The sequence below is a fragment of the Pteronotus mesoamericanus genome, unplaced genomic scaffold (assembly GCF_021234165.1).
Source record: "Pteronotus mesoamericanus isolate MK-2021 breed Mesoamerican mustached bat unplaced genomic scaffold, CSHL_Meso_final scaffold_167, whole genome shotgun sequence".
NCBI classification, from domain to species: domain Eukaryota; kingdom Metazoa; phylum Chordata; class Mammalia; order Chiroptera; family Mormoopidae; genus Pteronotus; species Pteronotus mesoamericanus.
In genome coordinates, this window is record NW_026555308.1 from 946,351 (window position 1) to 964,489 (window position 18,139).

Genomic DNA, 18,139 nt, shown 5'->3' on the forward strand with positions numbered 1-18,139 from the left:
AAAAGGAGTAAATGGGACTGGAAGAAATGAAAGAAAGAAAAGAAAAGAAAGAGAAAGAGAGAGAGAGGAATGAAGGAAGGGAGTGAAGGAGGAAGGAATTAAGTAAATCGATCTAAAATCAATGAACTCAGATTCCATATTAAGAATCTATAAAAAGAAGGGCAAAGTACATCCATAGTAAGTAGATGGAAGGAGTTTTAATAAATAAAAGCAGAAATCAGTGCAATGGAAAAACAAACAAGGAAAATTAAGGCAAAGTTGTTCTTATGAAAAATCAACAAAATTGTAAGAATGATGAAGAAAAAGAAAACAAATTTCCAGCATAGAAAATTCTGACCTTGGGAAAAGTAGAGATTTCTTAGTTAGGAGACAAAAAGTATGAACCATAAAAGAAAGTTAATATGCTGGACTTAATCAAAATTTAAAACGCTGTTCAGAAGACATTGATGAGAAAATAAAAGGCAAGCCACAGAATGGGAGAAACTATTCACCACACATATACCTGACAAAGGACTTGAATCCAGAACATACTTTCAAAAAATGCTCGTATTATTAAGTAGAAGACAATCCAGTATTTTAAATGGGCAAATAGATTTGAACAAACACTTCACAAAATGGCCAGTAAGCAGATAAAATGATTCTCAGCATTACGGGGCACTAGGTAAATGCAACTTAAAATCACAATGAAACACCACTACATAACCATTAAAATGATTAAAATTAAAAAGACTGACAATACCAAGTGTTGGTGAGGATGTGGAACAACTGGAACTCTCATACTTTGCTGGTAGAAATGTAACATAATACAAATACTTATGAAAATAGTTTGACAGTTTCTTTATAAGTCAAACATATATTTAATACAACCCAGCCATTTCACTTCTAGGTATCTAAAAGAAATCAAAACAAGTCACACAAAGACTTGGAGAGGGATGTTCATAGCAGCTTTACTTACAACAGCCAATTACTGTTGTAATTGAAAAAAAAAACAGATGCCTATCAATAGATGAATGGATAAACAGAATGTGGTATATCCAAACAATGGAATACTATTTAGCAATAAAAAGGAATGTACTACTGATACAGGCAGCAACATGAATTAATGTGAAAATCATTCTGCATACTGGATAGTTCCACTTATATAAAATACTGCACTAAAAAATGTAAGCTAACCTCTACTGACATACAGTAAATCAGTAGTCCTCTGGAGCCAGGGCAGTGAAAAAGAGGCATGAGGAAGATTTGAGAGTGATTAAAATGTTCTGTGACTTAATTGTAGTGGTAGTCGTTTCACTGGTATACACATCTCTCAAAATTCACTCAGTTCTTCACTTTAAGCTGATAGTTTATTACATGTTTACTAAACCTCAACAAAGCTGATATTAAAAAGGGAACAAACCGTATGAAAACTCTGGCAATAAATTTGAAAACCTTGATGAAATGCACAAATTTCTTGAAAGATACAGGTTGCTAACACAACTCAGGAAGATATAAAAATCTAATAGCTCTACACAAAAAAATTAATTCATAACAAAAAATCTTTCCACAAAAAGAATTCAATATCCACATGGCTTCAGTGATGAATTCTAACAAACATTAAAGAAAGAAGGAATAACAATCATAGAAAACTCAAAAACTAGTAGGAGGAAACACTTTCTCATTTTATGAGGCCAGTATTACCTTGATATTAAGATCAGACAAGGATGATGCAAGAAGATAAAACTATAGACCTATTTCCCTTAAGGGCACAGATACAAAAATAGACTCTAGCAACATATGAAAAGGATAATAAAACTATGACTAAGGTTTATCCAAAAAGGAAGGCTGGTTTTACACTTGAAACCAACTGATGTACTCCACCAGATTAACAAGAGTAAAAAAAAAAAAAAGAGAGCGAGAAAAAAAGTGATTATACAATAAATAAAGAAAAGCCATTTGACAAACTTCAACACCAACTCATGATAGATACTCTCAGAAAACCAGGACGGTAAGTGAACTTCATCAGCTTGATAAAGAAGATTTATGAAAACCCACAGCTAATGTCATATTTAAAGGTGAAAAACTGAATGCTTTGTCCTTAAGATTGAGAACAAGCCAAATACATCCACTCTCACCACTTTTGTTTAACTCTGTACTGTAGCCAGTGAAATAAGGCAGGAAAAATAATAAAAAGCATATAGATTTGAAAGGAAGAAACAAAACTATCTCTATTAGTTGATGACATAATTGTATCCTAAGGAACCTATGGAAAACATGCTAGAATAAGTGAGTTTAGCAAAGTCACAAGGACGTGAGGTCCAAATACAAAAATCAATTGTATTTCTAAAGACCATCAACAAATAATCATTTACAATAAAATCCAAAACATGTAGTACTTAGGGATACATTTACCAATGTGTGCAAGATCTTTAACAGAAAAAGTTAGGCACTGGCTGGTATGGCTCAGTGGATTGAGCACCGGACTGTGAACCAAAGAGTAGCCAGTTCGATTCCCAGTCAGGGCACATACCTGGGTTGCTGGCTATGTCACCATTTGTGGGTGCTTGAGAGGCAACCACACATTGATGTTTCTCTCCCTCTCTTCCTCCTTCTCTTCCCCTCTCTAAAAAATAAAATCTTTTTAAAAAAATTACAAAATATGCTGAGAAAAACTAAAGGACCTCAATAAATGGAAAGTTATATCATGTTCATGGAAAGACTAAATTTTTTTTAAAAGATTTCATTTATTTTTAGAGAGGGAAAGGGAGGGAGAAAGAGAGGGAGAGAAAAATCTATTGGTTGCCTCTTGCACACCCCCAACCAGGGACCGAACCTGCAACCCAGGCATGTGCCCTGACCAGGAATGGAATCAGCACCCTTTCATTTTGTGGGACGATGCCCAACCAACTGAGCCACACTAGTCAGGGAAAGAATCAGTAGTGTTAAGATCTCAATTCTCTACAAATCTTTTGTTACAACACAGTCCCAATCAAAAGCCAAGCTGACATTTTGTAGAAATTAAAAGATGACCCTACATTTTACACACAAATGCAGGAGACTTAGAAGATCCAAAATCCATTTAAAAAAAAAATAAAGTTAGAGGATTTATACTATTTGATTCCCAGATACACCATAAGCTATAGTAATTAGGACAGTATTATTGATACAAGGATAAGTCATACAGGTCAATGGAACAGAATAGAATGCAGTAGATTCCTACTGGGTATATTTTATTCAGCAAAGATGCTTAGGTAATCCACAGAGGAAAGGAGAGTCTTCAAAAAATGGTGCTGAGCAATGGACTGTCAATATGCAAAAAAGTGAACTTATACCCTTACCTTATACCATAAACAAACATTAACTTGAAATGGATCACTGACCTATGTATAAACTTATATGAACATGAAAACCAAAACTGTACAGCTTCTAGGAGAAAACAGAGGAGAGTCTTTGTGATGTAGGGGTATGCAAAGATTTTTTTACATAGGACACAAAGAGCATTAAAAAAGTTAATAAACTGAGCTTCAACAAAAGTATAAACTTCTATTTTTTGAAAGATACTGTTAATAAAATGAAGCAGGCCACAAACTGGGAGAAAATATTTGATATCTATATCCAACGAAGACTTATTTCCAGAATATACAAGGAATTATTACAACTCAGTAAGAAGACAACTCAACTTTTTAAATGGACCAAAGATTTGGATATACACTTCACAAGGAAGACATATATATACCAATAAGCACAGGAAAACCGCAAGGAGGTACCACTATATACATATTTGAATGGCTAAAATTTAAAATATCAGCAATACCAAATATTGGTAAGCACATGGAGCAACTGGATTGTTTATGCATTGCTAATGAAAATGCAAAAAGGTACACCCAATTGGAAAACAGTCTGGTAGCTTCTTGAAAGTTAAATATACACTTACCATACACCCCAGCAACTTTACTCTTAGGTATGTTCTCACATGTGTCCACACAAAGACTTGCACACAAATATTCATAGTAACTTTATTTATAATAAGGAAAAGCTGGAAACAACCCACGTGTCCATCCACAGATGAGTGGGTAAACAAACTGTAATATATCCATATGAGATACTACTCAGAAATAAAAAATGAATGAATCTTAAAACCATTATGCTGAGGAAAAGTGCCAGGCACATTAGAGTAATGTTATATGAAAGTCTAGGAAACTGTAATCTATAGTGACAGAAAACAGACCAATAGTTGGGGGCACTGAATGGGGAGGGGCAAGGAAACCTTTGGGGATAGTGTAAATGTTTATTGTGATTGTGTTGGGGGTTACACAGGTACATACATTGTCGAAATTCATTGAACTGTACAATACTCACTTGGGTACTTTTCATTGTATGTAAATAATGCTTAATAAAATTTAGTTTTCAAAAAGTAGATAACCATGAAAAGAATGAGTTCAATATGTATAAAATGCTATGGAAAGAGCACTACGACCCAGTATTAAGTAAAAAGAAAACCACAAAGCAGTATGTATAGACTACATACAGGATGAGCTTTATATATTAAGTACTCATACATGTGCAGTGTTAAAAAATGGGATATTTATCCACTGATTAAGACAGTATTTGAATTTGTATAGGTATTATAAGCCCACCCTCAAAAATTGATAAGGATGCTCAACAAAATCAGTTAATTAATTTATTTTTTAAAAAACCCACAAAAAACCTGTGTGAGGTAGTTTTACTCACTCAACTCAGCAGAAGGGAGCCCACCCAGCCCCTGAGGCCTTCCAGGTTTGTGTTTCTTCCTGACAGCCTTTCTCAGTGACTCAAGTGCGAAGACAGACACCTGGAGTCCAGGAGAACCTCTCTGCCTACCCAGGGCACCTGTGGCTGTCTTTTCAAATCCCTCATAGAAGACGCCTCTAGGGCAGGTCAACCCGTGGGCTGAGCAAAGGAACAAGTTTGGGGCCATCGTTGAAATAAATGACAAACAGCCTCCAGAGCAAAACCGCTGCCACACAGTCCCACCTGCTGCCCAGGACATGAGGAGTGTGTGGGGATCTGCCACTTTGGTCTGCTGGGGCACTGGTTGGAAACTCAGACTCCCAGGCCCACCCCAGACCCGCTGAGTCAGAAAAGATCTGACAAGCCACCAGGTTCCTGCACAAAGTTTGGTGGGTCTACAAGCTAGTCTGTTTATGGCCCTGAGGAGCACTTGCTGCCCATTCTGGAAATGATGGCTTGAGTGCCAGCAGACTGAGTCCTACATGGTCCCAGGAAACCACTTCACAGTAACTGACCCACAGGAAGTGCCCCATAGGATACATGTCCCACTCACCTTGGCCCAGGCCAGTTTCTCCTGAATGGCAGTGTTGTCGGGCTCCACGTGGCGAGCAAACTTGAGGTTGTTGATGGTATATTCATGGCCACAGTACACTCTCTAAGGAAAAAGCCAAACCCATGAGTTCTGAAGAGACTTCTTAATCCCTCCTCAAACTCCTCAGAGATGGGCCCCAAGGGCCCTGCGCTGGGCCAGTGACACCCAGGGAGACATCCGTTAGGACAAGACACTCCTTGCATGTATGTGAAACAACAATAAAAAGTACTTTGAGAGAAAACCCACCGTTCTAAAGAAAAATGCCTCCACCCTCCCACTCTTCCCCACACACAGGGGTAACCACGGGATTGGGGGAGGTGGGACAGGAGGTAAAGGGACAGAATAGGAGAGCAGCCAGGGAACTTGATAAGTGCTCTGCCTACTGTGTCAGGAGGGAGCCGACCCAGGACCTCGAGCAGAGCTTTGTACATCTCATCCGCTGTCCCTTCATAGAACTTCCCGCAGCCAGCCACAAACAAGGTGTCACCTGAAAGCAGACAGCCACGGAGTGGTGAGGCCACCAGTACAACACACCCCCTTGAGAGGCTGGCGGTTCACTACTGGACGATGCTAATCGCCACCATCTGTGGGCCAAGGCTTCACTCCGTCCCCTGGGCTGATGGGAGCCCAGCCTCAGATGCATCCTCCACCTAGATACCTGACAGGGCCCAAAGACAACCCGCCCCAAAACTTTTCACTGAACTTTCACCCACTGGTGCCACCAGCCTCCAAACAGCTGCTCAAACCCAAACCTTAGAGTCATGCTGACTCCTCCTTCATTGCCCAGTCCTCTCAGCAGTAGTGCCAAGATCCCCTCATCCAGCACTTGTTCCTACCTGCCCAGCAGCCCCCTTCACAGGCCTGGCCTCCACGCATCTTCCCTTATCCCAGGCATCCAGGGCGATCTGTAACACCCTCTGTGATCTCATCAGCCTCATCTGAGCCCTCGGGGAGCCCCTCACAAGGGACAACAGACCATGAGGGCCCTCAAGTGCAAACGTGCCGCCAGCAAATCACTCCTTCCTGCTTCCGACCTTTAGACAGTGTCCCCTCTGCCTGACACGCCAGGTCTCTATGCACTGTTGCTTCCTTCTCCTGAGAACCAGCTCTGCGCCAAGTGAAGCCCACAGGCATTTGTTCTCTACGCCCTTTATGTGAGGAGGGTCTGGGACCCGTCAACACTGAGCAGCATTCCTCTTCCATCAGCACCTGCCAAGCCTCATCCCTGGCACATACAGTAAAAGCCAAAGCTTCCCCTCAAAGCTTCCCCTCCCTGTGGAGTGAGGTAGAGGGATAGCCTATGAGCAGAGCCTCAACACACAGGTCAAGGGCCCTGCAATTTGAGTCTGGGGACTGGCAAGTGGACACGGAGACCCAGAGGAGAGCAAGCCACTTAGGAGCAGGAATCCCGTCCAGGGACAGGCAGCACCTGCTACTTGCGCACCTAGGAACTTCATGGGCCTTCTGCCATTGCAGCCAGGGGAGCCGGGTCCTCATAGCTTGCATCATGGAAGCAAGGACACTAAGAGAGCTGGGGGCCTCTGTGGCCCTCCCTGACAGCCAGAACCACCATTCTTCTGCACCTTGGCCTCTGAGTTGTCTTTCTCACCCTCTGCGATCAGCTATGATCATAGCTGCGATGAGCTATGAGTGCCAGGGGGCATACCACCTCTCCAGCAGGCCGCCCCTCTACCCCCAAGTCCTGTGGAGCTAGCCATGGTTCTAGCATTCGCTGCAGCCTCCTTCCTCAAGCACCTGAGCTGTTCCTGTGGCTTTGGCACTCACTGCCATGAGCTGGAGTCCAGGACCTGAGGTCCAAGACGATCCTAACCTTTCAAACGCAAATGTCCCACTGGCCAACATGCCACTGCCCTGCTGCCTCAACCAGGCCTGTCCCCCAGACCACCTTCCCCTCCTCTTCCCCTGACCTGTCAGTGCTCAGTCCTGCCTACCACATCCCAGGGCCAAAGCCACACCCTTCTCTGGGCTGTCACCTCCTCTGATTACATCTTAGGGGAAGGGAGCATGGCCCTGGATCACTCAGACCTGGGCTCAAAGCCTGGGGCCATGAATATTCCCACCTTTGGATGCTGCTGATGCTGCAGGTTCCTTTGCTGCACACACAGGCCAGCTGGGGCCCTGCTCAACCGTCCTCTTTCCACACCATTAGTCCTTACTGTAGATGCCCCAGACCCCTTAGCTGCCCCATTGAGGACACTGAATGATTTTTCACATATTTATTATTAAAGTCACCAATAAGACAATATACTGCCTGCCAGCTGCTTTCACACAGACAACAGTAAAGACTCATGCACAACATAGTTCAGGTCTGTGTTTGCAGCAATCAGTGCTCCACACCTTCCAAAGTGGGACTCAGCTTCTAAAAGCACAGTCCCCAGGGACCCACCCACTCCCCAGGTCCTGACAACCTTGAGAGGCTGACAGATGAGCAAGCTGATGTCTGGTAGGAACAGGAGAATGATGTACTGAGGGTTTGCCAAGCCAGGCACCAGTTTGTACACATCTTACACCTCAGGCCCACACCACTCAGTGGGGAATACTTTGCTCTCATCACACACACAAAGGCAAAACCACTTCAGGGTAGTGTACATATGGTATGCAGGCCAATTTACCTACTCCATACCACAGTGAGACTCTGTCCATTATGAGGCCAGGGGCTGCGACAATGTGCCCAAGGACTTGCAACCTGACTCACAGCCCCATGTCTCCTTCACTGCAATAAAGATACTGAGAGCAGCTGTATATTTTATAAAAAACAAAAACAAAAACAAATCCTTAGATCTGGAGATATTTTTTTTCAATATGGAACGCTTCATGAATTTGCCTGTCACCCTTGCGCAGGGCTACGTTAATCCTCTTCGTATTGTTCCAATTTTAGTGTATTTGCTGCCGAAGAGAGCACAGATCTGGAGATAATCTTGGGTTTGTAGACAAGCTACAAAGATTAACCAGAGGCCCCTTATGCACCCCGACTCGGTTGGCATTTCCCTTAATATCTTATGTCACCTGGTATATTTGTCAAAACTACAAGCCTGCATCCCTATATTGTTATTAACTAAACTCTACCCCAGCCTCAATGCACATTTCCCATTAACACCCTTTTTCCATGGCAGGATCCATTCCAGGAGCCCACAGTGCATTCAGCCATCATATTTTTAAACTAACTTTCATTGCAGTTACAATATCACAATTGTAACTTACACTTCTGGAAGGGTCGGAGCTTAAAAACTGTTTACAGGTAGCAGTGGGGCTCTCTGAGGCCAACAAGCCTGCTCTTGGCTAGACAGTGTCAACCATTACTGCTCATCTGTGGCCACTCGTTCATGCCACCCTGGTTGCCGCATGGCCATTCCACTTCACAGGTTCCCCAACTGGCATCGACACTCTCATTTTTTCTCCCAAAAGAGGAAAAACACCTCTAATTGCTGGAAAGGCCTGCTTGCCCTGACTGAGTGCTGCTCACACAGCCCAGTGCTGGGCCGTGCTTCACAAACCTTACCCAGGGTCACAGCCACTGCAGACTGTAGCCATTACCCGAACTCATCCAGCACCATCTGAGCTTGTCTGGGCTGCCAGGCAGGCCGCTTTCAGGGTTGCTTTGTGTAGGAGACCACGACCGGGGGCTGGCTACTGACTTTGCCAAACCCAGCTCCCAGCCCATGGAGGGAAGGGCAATGTGAGTACACTGAAAGGCATCAGCCCCACATGAGGCAGGTCAGAGACTCACTGCCCACCTGGCAGCTGACGGAGGTAGTGGGGGCTGGGGCTGCATCCCCACCAGGCAGTGTCTCAAGGAAAGGCTTGTTCCCAGAGCACCTGACAGTGGTTAGAGGGAAGCACAAGACCAGCCCCACCAGGAGGTGCCACTCTCCTCTACATCCACCCGGCCTGCCCATGCCCCGGTGTGTCTGAAGCTAAGCCCCAGACTTTACCCCTATGGCTGTGGTCTTCCTAATTCAGTCCTGTGTAGTTTTAGGCAGGAAATGCTCTGCTTCTCTTCCTCTGTGCCAAGGTCTTTGCAAAGAATGCCCAACCTCCAGCACACACACCTGAATCCTCACCTGTAAACACTGCAGGGGGCTCAGCACTGCCGGGCTTGCTCACAAAGTAGCAGATGTGTCCAGAAGTGTGACACGGTGTAGAGAGGCACTTGATGTTGAGAGACCCCACCTGAAACAAAGCATGTGCTGGGACTCAGTCCTTGAGTACGCCTCCAGGGGCAGGGACCACTTTAGAACCTGGCTGTACAAAACTAAAGGGGTTTATTTTGTTTTCTCCCTCAAAATCGGGCCAAATCTGAACCAGGAGTCTTGCTAGAAAAGACAGTTTTGCTACTAAGGAGCATGGCCTTTTTTTCTTTTTTTCTTCTGTCTTCCTCCCCGCACCCCTTTACATCAAAAATACAAAAAACTGAAATAAAGATGAACATCTGTATGACCTTTACCTGAATCACCAAATGCTGACAGTTCCATCCGCAGTAGGCGCTCTCTCCACACACATGCATTTCAAGTCACACACGTCCTGACAAATTGCCCCTAAATACTCCAGCTACATCTACTAAGAAAAGAACATCCTCCTCCATAACCTCGCTATCATCACATCCAAGAAACTTAGCATCAGCACGAGAATATGATCCTACGCAGGGCCTATATTTAAATTTCTCCAATTATCTCTAAGTGGTACCCTACAGCTTCTTCCCTTATCGCGTCACCAATTGCACACTGATTTGCTTGTAATGCTCTCAACACAGGGGTCTGTCCAGGCCCAGGCAGCCCCAAAAGGCCCGCCCCCATCCACAGGTCAGGCTATCTCCAGAGCCCAAGCCTTTACGTGTCCCTGGGGTAATGGAGGGGATGCCCACACTAGGCTCTAGGGCTTGGCATCCCTTTCTGTTGGGGTTCATTCCTCACCTGCAGTGTGGACAGTTGTGTGACCTTGTGAGTCAGGGCCCCGATCCGGTCATCGCCCCCATACACCTTCAATCCAGGCTCCAGCTTGACCAGCTTCTCATTCCCGCCAGCATGGTCCCTGGAAGTCGAAAAGACCTAGGAGTGCTGCTGATATGACGGGGGTTTGCTTGCTTGTAAACCCTGACCAAACAGAATTTTTTCCCTTTTTATTGAACTTACTGGGGGTGACATTGGTTAATAAAATTATATAGGTTTCAGATGTACAATTCTATATAGATAATACATCATCTATAAAGTATTATGTATTCACCACCAGACAGAATTTTTATTTGCCTAGCTGTGTTTCTTAGAAATAAAAATGAATCTCCCAACACAGGAAACTGGCTCCACTGAAAAGAATGTCCTTAGGCATCCTGTTCCTATGCTAGGTGTTTTGGTGGCTCTGCCTCGGCAGCACTTCAGAAAGGGGGTCAGGAGAAGAGCTCCATTCCCTGACTTTGTGGGGCCAGTTATAGGGCAGGGTAAGGATGCACCAACACCTGCCATTCCAGGACAAGGCCAGGGCTTTCTGGTCACAAGGGAACCCCTGCTCCCCATTACACATTCACTTATGGACTCTTCTGATAGGCCCAGAAACAGCAGGGCCCGAGATCAAAGAAGGCCGGCCCCTGCCTCCCTCCGCTCAGAGGGCTGTTACACACCAGCCAGGGCCAGCCCCTCAGCCCGCTCACCACCACCACCCATAAGTGGGAGGGAGGCACAGACAATACCCTAAAGCTAGTTTAGGGCCTTGTTTAGGATTTATGTTCTAGTGAAAACTTAAGGTACTGAGAAAATCCTCCAGAAAAGTGACATCTGTTATAGGGGTGTCTTAATGTGGGAGAGAGAAGCAAACTGTGTAAACCTGGGGGAGGAGGAGGCTTCCTGCACCCACATGGAGGCCCAAGAGGCCTGAAGCACAGAGCAGGCAAATTTCTCAAAAGAAAGGGTGGCTGTGCTAAGCAGTTCAGGCCAAGGACAGGGCTGTAGACCCTGCCCCTTCAGAAATTAGCACCTGACATCCCAGAGACTCAGCAACTTAGTTATGTAAACCCAGATGTTTCTACCATATAACAAATGCTGGCCAAACCACATCCATTTAACACTCCAGGTGAAAGTCCTCATTTTATTTATTTGTATTTTTTAGATTTTATTTACTTATTTTTGTAGAAAGGTGAAGGGAGGGAGAAAGAGAAGGAGAGAAACATTGATGTGTCAGAGAAACATCAGTCAGCTGTCTCTCGTACATGCACCAACTGGGGACCATGCCTGGAAGCCAGGCAGGTGCCCTGACCAGGAATTGAGGTGGTGACCTTTTGCTTTGCAGGACAACACTTAGCCACCTGAGCTGTGCTGCTAAGGGCAAGGCCTCATTTTATTACTGGGAAAAAGAGGCCAGTGAAGTTGAGCTCCTGCAGCCTGAATTACAGTGATGCTACAGGGACAGGTTCATTCAAAGGCATTAGCTGCCCTCAAGCAGTTATTGGGAAAAGAAAGTTCAGAGCCAAATAAACTTTTTTTTTTTTAAGCTCTGAAGAGCCTCAAAAGTTTCAAAAAATCCAAAAAAAGGACCTTGGACAGATAACTCTAGTCCTAAACCCAAATTCGAGTGCTTTTTCATCATTTAGCCTTTTTATTAATTAAAAGAAAAAACAAAACAAAAAAACCCCTACAACCTTTCCAAATATGGTTGTTGATTTTTAAAAACACCAATGTCTAGCCTAGTTTCTTCCCTAACATTGAGGCCAACATCCCATCACACAAACCCAAGTGCTTTTAAAGGCACTGCTGGGGGTCCTCTCGCTGCAGAAGGACCCACAGCACAAGCGTCTTCCCATGAAGCCCCTGAGTTACTAGAACCCATCTAAGGGCCAAGGGGCTAGGGCTGGAAGACCACGGGAATGGGGCAGCAGCATGGAAGCTGACGCCTGAAGCCTTTTCAGAGTCCCACAGGAAGCAGACCCTCAGCTGCACAGTGGCACAGCTGTGGGGCACAAGTGATCCAGGCTGCCAGCTGCAGGAGGGCCCGGACAGCCTGTGAGAACCCCACCCCACCCCACCCTCAGGGTGTGCCTGGCTCGGAGCTATCAGACCCAATCAGCTCTGCTGCCCTGGAGGGAACTCAGCCTCTGGATAGGAGCACTTACCAATGGTGGTGGGTGGTGAGCACTGTAGTCAGCTTCACACCATGCTTTTTCACCGTTTCTACAACCTGTAACCACACGTGAGGCAGGACAGGGGCCACCATCACACTCCCAGAGCTGGCTCACCAGCCTGCAAGGTGGGGGTGCCCAGCAGAACCTAGGGTGTGCCAGGAATGGTCAGGTCCTGTCCCGACCCTGCCAACTCAGCCTAACTTCAGTAGAGCCGGATGAAAGTGGCCTTTATCTCTTTTAATCCACTTGGCAGCTCAGTAACCCCCGTGACCTCTCCTAGCCCCTCTGGACAAAAGCCCGAAGGAAGAGTGGATAGTGCAAGGACAGCTTCTGCTTCTTTGCCCAGGGACTTTGCAGACAAGACCTTTCCTTTATCTTTCTGCCAAAGCCTCTGGTCACCCCCACCCCTTTCATTGGCCCTTTGCCATGATAACACTGGCTGGGCACTAGTTAAACTGTCTGTTAAAAACTAATTCATTAACTAAGAGTTAGCTTCAGCCAAGTGGCAAGAACACCACAGTTACCAAATCCATCAGGGGATAAAGAATTGTTGGTGGGGACACACCTCCCACCTTCTGAGGCTGCACTGGGTCCACAATGGCGGCCTCCTTGGTGTCATCATCAATGATCAGGTACATGTAGTTGTCGGTCAGGGCTGGCAGTACCTCAACCTTCATGGCACCCTGTTCCACAGCCAAGCTCTTCCTCAAATCTGTGTGATAGAGGATTCCCAGCAGGGCTGGACCTGAAGACAGAGCACAGTTTTGGTCAGTGTCCAAATGAGGTCACATCAGGCATAGACTCAAAACAAGCCCTCAATGGCCCAGCAGTAGGGACATCCTATGACATTCTGGACTGACACGTAGCAAACATCCAAGCACGAGGCTCACTGTGCAGGGTTTTTTTACATTTCTTTGATAGAGAAGAGGTGGTCTCATTTAACCACATCAGTAAGGAAAATCTAGAAAATGATTCATGTTCATATTCAAGGAAATCAGCTCTTTCAGATTTATGATCCTTATTTTCTTTTTCAAGAGCTCTAAAGGGATAGAAAGACCAGCCTGTGGCTGTGATTCAAACAATTGGCATACATGATTATTGTAAGCTGGTTGTTCACACCTGACTCAGAGAAGACCATGAAAAGAAGAACCCAAAATAAAAGTGCCAAGCTAGGCTGTTTCTTACTCACAGCACACACTGCTTCCTTACCAGCTAACACAGCTTGAGTCACCTGTAGTTACTCACAGCTCTTCTTAAGCCTCTGGCCAGAAAAGAAAATAATATAGCAGGAACTAGAAAGTTGGATAATGCACAAAATCACCAGGGCCTGAGAGATGGAGAGTTGGCTAAAACTGTTCCAGATTTGGGTGTGCAGGATACAGAATCACCATCCAACTGAGCCAAAGGACTCTGCCAGGATGGCCAGGAGTGACTGAAGGGCAAAAGCATCTTCCAGCCGGCAGGCAGGTGCCAGACTATTTTCAACAATGAAACTCCTATTATTCAATCTAAAAATTCACAGAGGCCCCCAAAATACTTTAAGTCTTAGCATAAAAGGGATTAAAAATGCACAGCAAAAGGTGACAGAAGGCAGCCATGAAATTCTGAGGTAGGTGCTGGGATGAGGATCTGTCCTTAATGGGATCTGGAAAGCAGGGAGCACCCACTGACTGACTGACAGACAAACAGGGGCCATCAAAAAGCAGATTCAACCTTATATGTCATGGTCAGAGAAAATGCCTGAACTGCAGCTTTAATGATCCCACACAGATATCCTTTCCTTTGACAACCAGCTGGGCATTTTCCAGGCCCCTCTAGTAATACACAGCAGAACAAACATTTTTGTAGGATTAAGTCTGTGGTGTTCCACCTTCCCTGAGCCTCAGGCTTCTCGGAGCCTGATAGCTATACTATACAGAGCAGCATGTGTATTGGGGATGGGCGTTGGAGGAGAGCAGAAGGATAAAAACAGAACTCCATGTCTGGAAGCATCTAACTCAAAAGGGGCCCCGTTTACGTATTTCCCATAGGACATTATCTACACTGCCCAAGTGAAGGAAACATTATTCACAAGTCGTGCTTGGGAACCTGGAGAAGATGCCATTATCTCTAAGGAAAGAATTCATCTGGTGCAATCACCACCAGAAACCTTATTCCTTTTCCAAAAATTGTATCGCCTAGACTACCACAGTCTGAGAAATACTCCCAGCTCACTGGTTTGCAAATGTAATCTTTTGTGTAACCAGAGGGCACAGACCTACGGCATATGGTCTGGGCCAAGTACTGAGACAGGCTTTGTCTGGCTTCTTTTGAATGGGGCCAGTTCTTCTGCATGGCACTGGCCATTTGAGACAGCTGCACTCCTGGCAATTCCCTACAGTCCCACTTACACTGTCTGTCTGACTTCTGACACGAAGACTCAGCTCTGACACTTTGACAAATTTCCTTAAATGGGGAAAAAAAATAACATCAGGCTCTTTCCTTAGTAATGGTGACACTTTACCCACCCGAGAACCTTGACTACTTTCAGTGGTTTTTGAAAATGGCCAAGGGTGGCTTCACTGCTTGTTAAATCGACGTATGTAGTGCCCTTCCACCATTTAGCTGTAATCAGGTCCCAGAGGCTGGGGTTAACCTATGCCCCTATTGCCATATCAGCCAGATAAAATATCAGGAAATAAAGAAAAGGAGATTCCCAAAATAAATGCCAAAATATTCCAACAAAGCAAGAGGTTAGACTCTAGCCCTGGCTGGTGCGGCTCACTGTACTGAGTGCCGGCCTGCTAACAGAAGGGTTGCTGGTTTGGTTTGCAGTGCAGGGCACATGCCTGAGTTGCGGGCCAGGTCCCCAGTAGGGGGTGCACTTGAGGCAACTACGCATTGACGTTTCTCTCCCTCTTTTTCCCTACCTTTCCCTCTCTCTAAAAATAAATAAATAAAATCTTTAAAAAAAAAAAAAGGTTAGACTTTAATCTGACAGCAGGAAGAGCAAGCTCTCGGGAGGCCAGTGTACCCAACGCCTCTCATTTTAAAGGCACTTATGAAAAGACAGCTAGGGAGCGCCAGGGTTCCACAGATCACAGGACCCAGTCTTGTTGAAATCCAAGCATTGCTCCACTCCAGGGTTCTCCCCTTTAACATCACTTTAGAGTCCGTCCTTCAGGTTCTTCTTGTCAGCCAAAGCTTGAGATGAAAAGATGTGATTTAATTTGTGGAGAATATACACAGCATTCCTCGGGCTATAAGCAGTTTCACATCACCCCAGGTCATTAGAAACACGGAGTCTGTGGGGTGGGGACGATGGAATTATGTGAGAAACCCCCGCACCACCCAGCGTCAAGGAAGACGAAGGCTGCCAGGTAACAGCAGGGAGGCCGGTCCGAGCGCCGGGGAACACGTCTCCTTCCTTACCTAGCACAAATCCTTCAGCAAACCCAGCTGACCAGTTACCCCACCCTCAGCCGTCTCAAAATCTAACCCAACTGCTGTGCAGCCTTTCTCGACAACTACCGGCCTGCCCGCCGCCGTCAGCGAGGGTTAAATATCCTTCGTCGATAAAAATCAGTATCAGTCACGGCGCTCCGGTGACTCCCTGCCGCTCAACGCCCGGCTTCGGGCTGCCAGCGCTTCTGGAACGTCTCAGGGAGCGCGACTGGCCTAACTGCCTCTCCCCGGCTACGACATCCGGCAGAACCCAAGCACCGAGCCGGTCCTCGCTCCCAGGCCCCTGCCGCTGTTAGCTCTGCCCCAGCTCCGGCCGGAATCGGCAGACTTACCCAAGCCGCGGCGAGCGCAGGCGACTCCTAGTGCGGTGAGACTCCGAGAACCGAGAAGCGCGGCCAGCACCATGACACGGGAGGCGGACGGGCGGCTCTGCGAGGCGTCGGCGGGCCGCACAGGCCAGCCTCCCCCGCCCACCTCCCGACCAATCAGCGCGCGCGTCCAAACCCGTGCCCCTGTGCCGCCCGCCCCGCCCCCGCCGGCTGGAAGTAAGGGAGTAGATGGAGCCTGAGAACAACCCTAGAGCCTCCGCCTCTTTCGCGGGACCTGCCAGGCGTCCCAACGCCCAGAGGCCCAGGGGTTGCCACTAGACAGCGGTTCCCAGGAGGCCGAGCGCCGCGACTCCGGTGCACCAGAAGGAGCACAAGCACAGCGAGCGGTTACGGTCGGGATTGCGCTCTAAGATAGTTCGTCCTCTTGGGGTAGCCGTAGGCGTCAGGGGACCTGCTCCGGCCGAATCCACGTGACTCTAGGGGCTCTTGGCTAGGGCTATGGCGGCTTCCAGGCCGCTGTCTCGCTTCTGGGAGTGGGGGAAGAACATCGTGTGTGTGGGTAGGAACTACGCGGACCACGCCAGGGAGATGCAGAGCGCGGTGCCCAGCGAGCCCGTGCTCTTCCTGAAGCCGTCCACCGCCTATGCCCCCGAGGGCTCGCCTATCCTCATGCCCGCTTATAGCCAGAATGTGCACCACGAGCTCGAGCTGGGCGTGGTGATGGGCAAGAGCTGCTGCGCCGTTCCGGAGGCCGGGGCCATGGACTACGTGGCCGGTTATGCCCTGTGTCTGGATATGACCGCAAGGGACGTGCAGGACGAGTGTAAGAAGAAGGGGCTGCCCTGGACTCTGGCAAAGAGCTTCACAACCTCCTGCCCTGTCAGCGCTTTCGTACCCAAAGAGAAGGTCCCCGACCCTCACAACCTGAAGCTTTGGCTCAAGGTCAATGGCGAGCTCCGGCAGGAAGGTGAGACATCCGCCATGATCTTTACCATCCCCTACATCATCAGCTACGTTTCTAGGATAATGGCCTTGGAAGAAGGAGATATTATCCTGACAGGGACGCCGAAAGGAGTTGGCCCTGTTAAAATAAACGATGAGATCCAAGCTGGCATAGACGGGGTCGTCAGTATGAGATTTAAGGTGGAAAGGCCAGAATATTGAGTCTATACAAAACATCCTAACTTCTTAAGTTTCAGAAGAGAAGGGAGCCGGACAGAAAGGAGCCAAGGTTATTAAAAGTGACAATCCTTTAATAAGAAACCAATTTTTAAAGATGACTTGATTGGATTGCTGTGCCTCAACTCAGGAAAGATGGAAACTCCAAGAAAAACATGACCTAGAAGAGCTGGGTTAGAAATGGAAAGGAGAAAAGAGTGCCTGTCTGTCTTCTAGGAAACAAACAATAAAATGTGATGTCTCCAACGAGGAGAATTTATCAAACCAAATGTTCAGAAGACTTACTTTCCTTTTCTAAAATTGAACTGGATAAGACTTTTTCAGTGAGTCATTCTGGGATCAGTAGTCCAAGAACTGAAATATGAAAAGGAAGTTGAAAAACATGTTTCAAATCAGTGTGCCCATATTTCCTTTTTCATGGTAAGCATCTGGAGGTATTTGTAAAAAGATATTTGCAAATTACTAGTCTATACCACACCCACTGTATTATTAGCAGAATTAATCTCTAGTACTCCAAGTGATTCTTATGAAATGTGGAAAAACACTACTCCACATAATCAGTTAATTTAAAATTTTATTTGATAAGTTAACAATGAATGATGACCTCACTCGTTTGTACCCTGGCTCATAGATTCTGAATTTAAGAGATAATATTGAAACTATTATTTCCAAATAAATATGCTGTATTTTGTGTGGCCTAAAAGTGTGCTTCCCTGCCCC

General features: G+C 46.2%; 2 protein-coding genes and 1 non-coding gene across 6 annotated transcripts in view; 1 reads left to right on the forward strand and 2 right to left on the reverse strand.

Moving 5' to 3' along the window:
- Positions 1-16,383, reverse strand: part of HAGH (hydroxyacylglutathione hydrolase) — a 29,539-nt gene extending 13,156 nt beyond the window's left edge. For 2 of the 4 annotated variants that reach the window (XR_008530490.1, XM_054589382.1), the window contains exons 1-7: positions 16,244-16,383; positions 13,040-13,212; positions 12,459-12,523; positions 10,273-10,390; positions 9,424-9,532; positions 5,725-5,828; positions 5,303-5,404 (exon numbers count right to left, since the gene is read on the reverse strand). Coding sequence is in view for 3 of the 4 variants with exons in the window: in XM_054589382.1 (XP_054445357.1) it covers positions 5,303-5,404; positions 5,725-5,828; positions 9,424-9,532; positions 10,273-10,390; positions 12,459-12,523; positions 13,040-13,212; positions 16,244-16,316 (744 nt within the window). In the remaining variant the exon portion in view is untranslated. Of the gene's footprint in view, positions 1-5,302; positions 5,405-5,724; positions 5,829-9,423; positions 9,533-10,272; positions 10,391-12,458; positions 12,524-13,039; positions 13,213-13,656; positions 13,729-16,243 lie in introns of all 4 variants that reach the window. The other 2 variants (XM_054589384.1, XM_054589383.1) reach the window with 2 other exon arrangements.
- LOC129083984 (U6 spliceosomal RNA) lies at positions 8,159-8,264 on the reverse strand. Its single transcript, XR_008530548.1, has one exon. It is a non-coding gene; the product is annotated as a U6 spliceosomal RNA (small nuclear RNA).
- A 97-nt stretch (positions 16,384-16,480) lies between the features above and the next one.
- Positions 16,481-17,688, forward strand: FAHD1 (fumarylacetoacetate hydrolase domain containing 1). The gene has a single exon (XM_054589387.1). It carries the CDS (start codon positions 16,739-16,741, stop codon positions 17,402-17,404), a length of 666 nt encoding a protein of 221 aa, XP_054445362.1. The 5' UTR covers positions 16,481-16,738; the 3' UTR covers positions 17,405-17,688.
- The last annotated feature ends 451 nt before the right edge of the window (positions 17,689-18,139 follow it).